We start from the raw sequence: 11,056 nt of genomic DNA on the forward strand, positions 1-11,056 counted from the left end.
CTTACAATCCATGCTATATACTCTTACTGCAGTGTACATTTATCTTTTGGAAACAGTACTACCTTTTAGTCAATAAAATCGGCATAAAAATTTCTAGTCATGCGTTTGTGGGTTCATTAATTGGTATCTGTCTCCATTTCCCATACCCATGGCAAGATGCCATAATATGTACTCAGTAAATGTTGACTGAATAAATGAGTAAACAAAAGAACACTTTTTAAAAAGTGAGCTTTGGCACTGCCACTTAATGGCTGCTGGACACAGGAAAGGCCATGTAACCAGTTTAAGTTTGGTATCTTTAGTTCACAAGTGTCTGTAAAAACAACAGTGCCCTTTGAGGTGCCAGGCTGGAAAGAGGAAGTGCCCACATAGATGTGTTTTCAGGGCCTAAGAACTTGCTCCAGAAAACTCTAACCCAATAATAAAAAGGCAGAAACAGTGTTGCTTTTTAGCTTTTATAACAATGTATAAATGGAAATACAAATGTGAATTTAGGGGAAGGGGAAGGCAGATTTAAAAAGCGCTATTTGATATATGGCAACTAAGAAAGCAGGGAAGAGCTGGGTGGGATGGGGTTATTTCTCTTGGGTGACGGAAGATCAAAACCATATTGAGGTGTCTTCAGATCTCAATGATTCTTTAAGTCCGGCTGTCTGCAGGCGGTAGAAAGGGAAAAAGACATTAGAAACCAGCAGTCAAGAATGCGCGACCGATCCCTCCTCTCTCGTAATCTCCCACCTAGTATTCAGACATTTATGGACAAGAGTCTCAAACGGCTTCCCTGGCGTGTACACCTCCTCTCAATATCCACCAACCCTCGGCACGGGGTCCACCAAGGCTAGACCCTGCCAGCAGGTGCACTCCTCAGCCTCTCTGATATCGCATCGCGTCCACTGCGCGGCTGGCTGCTCGGGCTCGCCGGCAGCTCCGGGCCCGCCAGGCGAGGGCAGAGAGCGCGCGGTCACTCCGCCTCGCAGGCTTGCAACAGGAAAATCCCGGTATATAACGCGTGCTGCGGACGTGCCGCGCACAGCGCCTAGCGCAGGACGTGAAAACACCGCCTCGCTCTTGGCGCGTCTGCAGGCTATTCGGCGAACACGGGTAAGCAGAGGGCATCTGAGGCTTAGGAGCGGCTGGGAAATCTAGAAACTTCAGTTCCAGCCCTGTCATCTTCTCCCTAGGCTCCCTCTCCCACACCCACTAATGGCATCCTAAAGTTTCTCAAAATCCACGTTTTGACCCAACATCCTTTCTTTGACCTACAAGCTGGTACATTATCTGGCCTTTGCCCTCCTCCCTGATCTCCTTGTGTGCGCGCTCCAGTGCCCGCCTTTCTGTCTTCCTAACCCGCCACATTCATTCCTGCCACAGTCTTTGCGACTTGAATGTGTCTCTGCCTCCAGTGGCTAATCTCTTCTCATCAGGCTCTCTGAGCACTCTAATCCTGTCTCCCTGTTTACAACTAAATTGGTTTTACAAACTAACTCTGAAAATATATTGTTTAAAGTCTGTTTCCCAGAATATAAGCTCTATGAGGGCAAGTCTCCTGTTTTGTCTCATTCATTTTTGTGCCCCATCTAAAATGGAGGTCGTGTAGTAGGATAAAGAGAAGGGAGGCAGGGAGAGAAGGAGGGACTTGTGTGCTTGGTCAAATCTCTTAGTTTTGCTTATAAAGGGTTACAATATGTATTTGTCTGTGACTCGATTCAATCACCTAATCCTTCTCTTCAGGGCCGCTCAGCAGCCCTATGATTGGTCCCTTGTCCTACGCTGTGTCCGGATACAAGCTTCAATGGGGGGGGGGGGCAGGCTAAAAGAGATCTTCTTGCTTCTTGTCAAAGGCACATCACTCGCTGCATCACCGGTCTAGGACCCAGAGGGAGCCTCTCCTCTCTGTCCTCCTAGGTCCCCCTAAGGCCCAGAGGGTCTAGTGCCCCAATTCTGAGCCAAAATAGAGTAGATCTCAGTATCTTCAAAGTCATGGTTTACCTTAAATAATCGTGTTAATGTCATGTATATATAATGGTTCTCCCTTCAGGAAAAAAAATCAGGAAAATTGGTACTTCAGGCAGGCTGGAGTGGAGGTGGAGAAACAGGGCCACGAGAGAAGGCTTGTGGTTGTAGGAGAAGGCAAGGTGGACCGTATAGTCATCTCCCTCTCAGTGATCTCTCTCGCAAAGAAAAAAAGGCTTGAGAAAGAAAAGCTTAAGAGAGGGTCTCTGTTTCTCAGAGAGTGCAGCAAATCCCCATATGCAGACTGCCAGGGTTGGAGAGGTCTCTCTCCCTTGGACAGCTCTGGAAAACAACACCACACAGAGCTGAGGGTCAGATTTAGTTGAGTTTTGCAATAGAGGTGGGAGTGATAGATTTCTGTCAGATGATGCCACGTGCAAATGGTTGTAGAAATAGCAGGGCTGGCCCAGCTACCCATGCTAATGTGGACACAGAGCAGTTGAATGGATGCGGTTGCCAGCTAGTTTGGAGGAACTGGGGCTACTAGACCTCTAGCCTCCTGAGTCATCAATGCTCCTTAGTCAAGTCCTTGAGCTGTGGGGAGGGTGAGTATTTGGGGCGGAGGATAGGGGCACGGTTTATGGGATGGGTTTTAAAGTGCAGAAATCCTTCTAGGCTATTGCCTGTCCATAGCCCTGGCCAGGCAGCGAGATTGGACACTGGGGGTTGTTATACAGGATGGCAGTGTGAGAGCTGACAAGGGACCCAAGATCCTGCTCTCCCGGCGCCAGCTTTCTTTTCTGAAAAAGGAGTGCAGTGGATGCTGAAGCTCTTCGGGGTCCAATTCAAATCTTCCACCTCACCTGCGACACCTTCTGCACCGTCTGTACCGGTGTGGCTACCACTGCCGGTGCCCCCCGTGGCTGCGCGAAGGTACCGGACTATGTCGCGGTGGCCCCGCTCCTCAGCCAGGTCCACGGGCAGGCGGCCCCAGGCATCGCGCACATCCAGCCGCGCCCCGGCTCGGTGCAGCACCACCAGCGTGTCCAGGAACCCCTCCCGGGCGGCGTCGTGCACAGGTCGGGTGAGGGTGGCGGGATCCGCGCAGTTGGGGTCCGCGCCATGGAGCAGCAGCAGCTCGGCCACGCGGGCGCTGCCCATCATCATGACCTGTTGGAGAGAGCAGAGTGGTCAGGGCGGTGACAGGTGGAAGGGGCAAGATTCATTTAAAGAAACTCTTTGTGAAGCCTCCTCCCCGCGCAGACTCCGGTACAAGCAACTGGTGTCTAGTTACTCTCTATTTGCATTCAGTTACCAACTCTCTTAGCTAGTTCTCCAGTATACTCATTCCATCTTTCTGTACACATTGAATTCCATTATATTCTCCAAACTTCTGTGGGTTTCCAGCCACACACACAACACTGCCAGATGCACAGACAACAGCAAAATGGTGAGGGACAAAACTGGCTTAACAACAGCCTGATCTCTTGTATTTCCCCCCTCGTTTTGGTACAGTTATATAAGGCCCAGAGATTTTATATGGTTTTCTGCTGTATATCCAAGTACAGATAATCGTTAAAAAGCTAAAATGAAAACAACAACTAACCTTTAATTCTTATAAAACTTTTAATCTATACTTAAGCCTCCCGGAATATCGAAATTCACTTTCTTTAAGTATAAAATGAGGCTTGCCTAACCAGCCCCCAAATTCCTTCCTGTGATAAGCTAAATAATGCCTCCCAAAGATGTCCACTTGAAAGCTGTGAATATATTACCTGACATGGCAAGAGACTTTTCAGATGTGATTAAGTTAAGAATTTTGAGGGAGATTAACCTGGATTGTCAGGATGGGCCCAAGGTAATCATAAGTTTCCTTTAAAGAAGGTCACAGGGAAAAGATCTAAGAATGGAGGTCAGAGAAAAGATGCAGGGGCCATGAGCCAAGGAATGTTGATGGTCATTAGAAGTTGCAAAAGGCAAGGAAACAGATTCTCCCCTGGAACTTCCAAAAGGAATGCAGCCCTATGGATCCATTTTAGATATCTAGATATCCATTTAGATATCCAGAACTAGAAGATAATAAATTTATATTAGTTTGAGCCACTAAATTTGTGGCAATTTGTTACAGTAGAAATAGGAAACTAAGCAACTTTCCAAGTTTACACTCTGAGAGTTCATTAAATAGGAGGTGCTCCCGTCATTTGCTTCATAAATCATCTTTGAAACAAAGTCACCACCAAAGAGGAATTTTTAAATAGTATCCACAATCACAGCAACCTTCTAATTTGAGGGTTGCATGGTGGATGGCAGTGATAGATAATTATTTTTTAGGGTAACCATTATTTGATTATATTAGCTAGACAACAGTGACTTATAAGGAGGAATTACTTATTTTTAGTTACATTGTGTATTAAACATGAATTATTTAATTTCTCTAGACCAAGGAACCATAATAAGTTCTACTGTGGTGGTTGATTCTTGTCCTAGAGAAAGTGAAACTGATTTGGAAAAAGAGAGAATATGTGAGTGAATCAAATTACAGCTACAAAAAGAAAAAAAAAAAAAAACCCTTGCAGTGCATTAGAACAATGCACTGTTTTTAGCAGAAAAACTGGAAAAGCTCTCACACTGTTAACTGCTTATTTACACAAGACTTCTAATAGATTATAGGGTCAACTACCCGAACAAGGGGGCCACACCCAAGTATGCCAGAATCTTTTGGGAGCTCTCGTGCAAGTGCCAGAGCTAGGAAACACATGTCTAAAACCTGTTCTTAGAAGACATCAACCTCCATGTGTGTATATGATGCAAGTGAAAATATAACAGATGAAACGTTCTGTTTATCCAATGAAGTGCTTCATCATTTAATTGCTTTTAAGTGTTTTCATCATGTTAAAGTATGAAAGGAAACCTAACATTTAAATATTTAAATCTAAATAGCAATCCAACGCAAAAAGAAAAAGAATCAATTAAATGAATATTTGTAGAGTGTTAAATCCATTTGATAAGACATGGAGTTCAATGAAGTAGTTAAAATTTTCTATAAATAGTTTTATATTAAACACAAGTTTGGTTAGGGTTCTAAACCAAAATCATGCTCCCTTTTCTCTATGTTTTTAGCCTCCCTATTTAAAAAATTGCTAAAACTATCTAATTATTTTTTTTCTTTTTGTATTTAAACAAATGGAGTCTCTTCTAACACATTCCAGAACTTCAAGGCCAATTCAGTCTTCAGATAAAATTTTCGAGATATCAAATTAGGAATCATGCATGCATTGTTTTTAAAGGACTCATGCTTTTCTTCTACTATCACAAAACCTCTCTACTCTCAAAATCTCTCCACACTACAAATCCCAAATAATCTCAAGTTTTAAGGCATTTTGGTTTTACTTTCATATCTGTAGTTTATTTTATTTTTATTAAAAGATTTTTAATGTTATTTATTTTTGAGAGAGAGAGAGAGCACAGGGTAGGGGCAAAGAGAGAGGGAGACACAGAACTGGAAGTAGGGTCCAGGCTCCGGACGCAGGGCTCAACTCAAGAGCTCTGAGATTATGACCTGAGCCAAAATCGAGAGGAGGCTTAACCGACTGAGCCTCCCAGGCGCCCCTATTTTTATATCTGTATTTTAAAATGTGTAAAATTTGTTCGACGTAGCATAGTTTCAAGAAAGGAAGATGGACTCATGAAATCTGTGAAATTGCAAGTACAGTTACTTTCCTTTGTCTCGTTTCGCTGGAGTTTGTGCGAACCTTTCTTTCATATACATTTATTTTTCAGAATTAGAAATCACTTGTCGACACTGGAAATAAAACTAGGGTGGTGACTGCCAGGAAGAAATCGTTTTTTTTTGTTTTGTTTCGTTTTGTTTTAGCCTGGATTTAGGAAGTTAGGGAAGGCAAAGAAAAACGACAAATACCTCTTCCCCCCCCCCCCCAAACTGGAGAAGGCGGGAAACAACCTTTTTGAACAATGAGGAACTTAAAACTCTGTCCCAAATAAGTTAATCTATAACAAATAAAGTTAAAAATAACAAAATAGGAGATACCCGCAAAAGAGTAACTAAATTGACAACATTTCAGGCAAGGTCACACTAACATTTTTCTTCATATATGTCTGTATTTTCTAAATTCTTACAACAAGCATATATTTTCTTTATTCGGTTAAAAAAAATAAACACAATATATAGTTGCTTCTGAGTAATTTCAGTTGATATTTATTCAACAAAAACAGCAGAAGGTTTCCACTGCAACCCCCCCCCCCCCGCCCCCAGCAAGGAAGATGGTCAGCTCCCTTCAGGTGCCCGTGAATTCCGAGCTAAGTGGGCCCAACAAACCTTACATTTCTTTAAAATCTTGCTTTTACCCCCAAGCGTTCGTAACTGTATATCTGATAAAGAACATACCTCGGACTATATTAACACAAATAGGCTCCCCCCGCCCCGATATTCACCACATTATACAGATCTGCACCCCAAAGGTTTCCTCATTCCTCCCGCGGCTTCCTAAGCCCCCCAGGACTTGGACGAGGGGTGGGCTCCCGCTCCAAACTCCACCAGAGAACTCACCAGGAAGTCTCCCCTTACCCGAGAATCGCAACGCTCACCGGTACCAACTCTCTTGCAAACCTTGTGCTCCAACGGTGCCCGCCACCCCCTTCTACCGCGGCTGGCAGGCCGGCTCACCCACCTGAATCGGGCTCCGACCCAGGCGGTTCGGCGCATTGGGCTGCGCCCCCGCCGCGAGCAGCGCCAGCACCTCTTCGGCCCGACCCCGTGCAGCCGCGGTCGCGAGCCTGTCGGTCAAGGGCTCCATGCTGCTCTCCAGCGCTCGCTGCCCCGTTCCCTCCCTTTTTCTGGGGCTGTCGGTCGCCCGCGGCCCGCCCCGGCCTCTCGTGATCAGCCCGCCCCTCCTCTCTCCTCCCCAGCCAGCGGAAGCGGCCCCCAGACTCTGCCCTTCCCCTCCTCCTGCAGGAGTCTCTCTCCAGGGGAGCGCCGTCCGCCCTGAACTCGCTGCGAATGTGACACCCGGTGGAGTCTCCCCGCGCGGGGCCTCTGCTGTCAACGGGTCTGCGGCTGGCCGGGGGGACGGGCGCTAGGAGCGGGACGCGGCCCTGGGGGGGAGGGAGCCCGGGGCTCCTCCCCTGCTACCCCCCCCCCCCCGCGTCCCCCGCCCGCCCTCCTCTCGGTGCTGCACTCCCCCCGCCCCCAGCGGAGGCACGCGGTCTCCGAGCGAGTTCACGCGATTAAAGTGGTACTTCTCCCCTGTTTCCCTTCCTCCCCTGCACTACCACCTCGCATTTGAAAGCCGCACAGGATTCCTAACTGCCAAGTTCGAACCAGGCTGTTTGATGTCTTAGGCAAAGTACTGCTTCCTCTTTTAATCAGAAGAAACATCTAACTCTTCTGGCAGTAAGAGCCCTGCCCAGCATTGGTATCCCTGGTAGCACTGCGTGGCTTACCTACTTTAATTTTTTTTTTTAAGTTTAAAAAAAATGTTTGTTTATTTTTGAGGGGGGGGAGGGGCAGAGAAAGAGGGAGACACAGAATCCGAAGGAGGCTCCAACCCACGAACTGTGAGATCATGACCCTAGCCTAGTCGGACCCGGTTTAACTGTATCCGGCCCCCTCCCCAGGCTGCCGGAGGCTTCCTAGTTTTAGATGACTCTTCCCCCTTCACCACTCAACACCTGGTTTTTGCGTGCTGGGCCCATTATGCCAGAAATCCTAGCTCAAACATTCATTTCGGAGAGTCGGCCGCCCGGCCAGCAGCCTGTCCTCACTACATACACACGTGTAAAATGGATGTCGACAGCAAATCCTTTTTTCCAAGACTTGTGCAATGCCCGGTACTAGTGCCTTGAATAAGGGTTGGCTCCGAGAAGATGAGGTCTATTTAATAGGGATGATGGAGATTTCTGCCAACAAGCAGATAGGAAACTGGCAAGGGAGTCATTGGGCTGCTAGACTCTGTTCTAAATAAATAATTTCTCCTAGACCTTAAAAAGTGCTCAGAGCTCTAGAAGCAGAGTTGTTTAGTGATTCAGAGACCAGGTTCACGCAATGTCCTGGGGCCGCTCCTCTCCCGCCCCCGCCCCTCCTTCCTACTAGAAAAAAAAAAAAACAAAACCTTACAATTATCCTAGTTATAAATGGGAGGCTAAGAGTAGTCCCTACTTCATAAGGCTGTTGTGAGTTTTAAATGAGTTGCTGAACATATAAGCATTTAGAACAGCGCAGCACATCTTAAGCTAATAATACCTTAGCTCTTAAATTTTCCATTTTGAGGATTCTTTTACAATCTTGTTGTGAGGCACAGAGAATAAAATGCTTTGGATAGAATTATCAATATTATATAAAAGGGAAGGCCAAGCAGCCCTTAATCACTGAAAAGATCATGGATACCCTCCACCACCCACAAATTTAATAAACAGTTAAACAACTGAGAACATAGCAAGCAAAAGAAAATCCAGTGAGGTTCTAATTTTACCTGTGGTTGTTACTTTTTCCTGTGGCTAATATATTTTGCAATACATATTATTTTTAAAAGATTGCTCAGGCTTTGCTGATGCCTTAAAGCACATGCTTAATATCCCGGATAGATAATCCAGCTCTACTTGAATCCAGTTCTACTTCTGTTTCAATCCGCACGTGACTTTTCCTGGAGCTCCCAGGATACTTTCAGTTTCTGTTAGCTCAGGCAAAATATGAATGCCAATTAAGGAGCATCTGGCTGGTTCAGATAGTAGAGTATGTGAGTATTGATCTCTGGGTCATGAGTTTGAGTCCCACATTGGGCTTAGAGATTACTTAAAAAAGTAAAATGATGCCAGTTAAAACACTTATGGAATGTTAAAATCTGTTATAAAAATGCATTACTGTGCTTTCTATATTTTCTTCCAGGCACCTATCAATTACCTCGGCAATATTGGTGTGGAAAATTCAAACTGTGGCTAAGAACATAAAGTTCTAAAAAACAAAACAAAAAAAGGACATAAAATTCTTTTAATGTGACTGAAGGTATTGTATGATAGGGAAGGGGAAAATAGTAGTCGTGGTAATGGGAATGGGGAACAGATTTCCCTTATAATGTATCTGGCTGTTACACCAGTATCAAAATTAGCTTCCATCACCAAAAAAAAAAAAAAAAAAAAAAAAAAAAAAAAAATGCTTCTTAATCTTGGCACAGGGGAAGTAGGCCTTTGAGAATCTGTTGAAGGCTATAGACCCTCCCCTCAAAAAATAAAGTATGCGGGGCGCCTGGGTGGCTCAGTTGGTTAAGTGTCTGACTTCAGCTCAGGTCATGATCTCACGGTTTGTGGCTTCGAGCCCGCATCGGGCTCTGTGCTGACAGCTCAGAGCGTGGAGCCTGCTTTGGGTTCTGTGTCCCCCTCTCTCTCTGCCTTTTCCCTACTTGCTCTCTCTCTCAAAAATAAATAAAAGGTAAATAAAATAAAATAAAATATGCAATACTTTTTTAAACTAGTGTGTTCATGGGGCGACTGGGTGGCTCAGTCACTTAAGCATCTGATTCTTGATGTTGGCTCAGGTCATGATCTTACAGTCTTGTGAGTTCTAGCCCCACATTGGGTTCTGGGCTGACTCTGTGGAGCCTGCTTAAAATTCTCCCTCTCTCTCTGCCCCCTACCCCACTCATGCTCTCTCTGTGTGTCTCAAAATAAATAAATAAACTTAAAAATATAAACTAGTGAGTTCATTTGCACATGTATTTCTGAATATAACTTTCAGGGAATTCAGAAATTCTTCTGAAACTCACCTATGGATTCCTACATCAAACTCATTAAAGGACTCCTGGGTGGCTCAGTTGGTTAAGTGTCTAACTTTGGCTCAGGTCATGATCTCGCCATTCTTAAGTTCAAGCCCCACATCGGGTTCTGTGCTGACAGCTCAGAGCCTGGAGCCTGTTTCAGATTCTGTATCTCCCTCTCTCTCTGGCCCTCCCCCACCCGAGCTATGTCTCTGTCTCTCTCTCTCTCTCTGTCTCTCTCTCTCTCTCTCTCTCTCTTTCTCTCAAAACTAAATAAACATTAAAAAAAGTTTTAAAAAGAAGTCATTAAACTCTTATGCAATATACTGGACTGTTGTTTAAGGAAATGGGTAAAGGAACCATATTAAAACATCCACTGATGAGGGGCACCTGGGTGGCGCAGTCGGTTAAGCGTCCAACTTCAGCCAGGTCACGATCTCGCGGTCCGTGAGTTCGAGCCCCGCGTCGGGCTCTGGGCTGATGGCTCAGAGCCTGGAGCCTGTTTCCGATTCTGTGTCTCCCTCTCTCTCTGCCCCTCCCCCGTTCATGCTCTGTCTCTCTCTGTCCCAAAAATAAATAAACGTTGAAAAAAAAAATTAAAAAAATAATAAAAAAATAAAACATCCACTGATGAACTGTATACTGACATGGAGGTGGACTTTTTTTTAGACAGGTATATCCTAACTCTGACACTTGCAGTGGAGCTCCCAAAAGATTATGGCATCCCTGGGTGTGGCCCTTTTGTTCTAGAAATTGATCCCCTACTCCATTAGAAATCTTGCATAAGTAAGTAGTTAATAATGGTGTAAAACTCTCCTAGTTTTTCTTTTAAAGAGCCTACATACTCCCAATTTACTCTTCCATATCAGTAAATACCTGAAGGCCAGTACTTCAGAAGACATAAAATATAACCTGGTGCTGGTTATTCCAGCCTCAGCCCACGTGTAAAATGGAATTGTAATATATTTCATAAGTTGATAAAATGAGATGATACACACCAAAGAGCTTTTTTAATCCTAAACTTATTACATATTATTATTATCTTTTTTTTAAAGTTTATTTATTTTGAGAGTGAGGGAGCAGCAGAGGGGCAGAGAGAGAGAGAGGGAGAGAGAGAATCCCAAGCAGGCTCCATGCTGACAGTGAAGAGCCCCATGTGGGGCTTGAACTCACCAACAGTGAGATCATGACCTGAGCCGAAATCAAGAATCAGACATTTAACCCACTGAGCCATCCAGGTGCTGCTACATATTGTTATTATCATTCCCAAACTTACTTTTCTTCTTCCTTGAGAATATCATGGCCTTATTTAGGTCTGTGTTGCCTTGGCAGTTTTG

The 11,056-nt window shown here is 44.9% G+C and overlaps 1 protein-coding gene across 2 annotated transcripts in view; it reads right to left on the reverse strand.

Moving 5' to 3' along the window:
- Positions 1-441: 441 nt before the first annotated feature.
- The window catches only part of LOC123593681 (cyclin-dependent kinase inhibitor 2A-like), a 32,002-nt gene continuing 21,387 nt past the window's right edge, over positions 442-11,056 (reverse strand). Inside the window, exons 1-3 of one of the 2 annotated variants that reach the window (XM_045469974.1) lie at positions 6,642-7,024; positions 2,817-3,123; positions 442-653 (exon numbers count right to left, since the gene is read on the reverse strand). In XM_045469974.1, coding sequence (XP_045325930.1) covers positions 640-653; positions 2,817-3,123; positions 6,642-6,767 — 447 coding nt within the window. In that variant the 5' untranslated portion in view covers positions 6,768-7,024 and the 3' untranslated portion in view covers positions 442-639. Of the gene's footprint in view, positions 654-2,816; positions 3,124-6,641; positions 7,025-11,056 lie in introns of those variants that run through there. The other variant, XM_045469975.1, reaches the window with a different exon arrangement.

The sequence above is a fragment of the Leopardus geoffroyi genome, chromosome D4 (assembly GCF_018350155.1).
Source record: "Leopardus geoffroyi isolate Oge1 chromosome D4, O.geoffroyi_Oge1_pat1.0, whole genome shotgun sequence".
Classification (NCBI taxonomy): Eukaryota; Metazoa; Chordata; class Mammalia; order Carnivora; family Felidae; genus Leopardus; species Leopardus geoffroyi.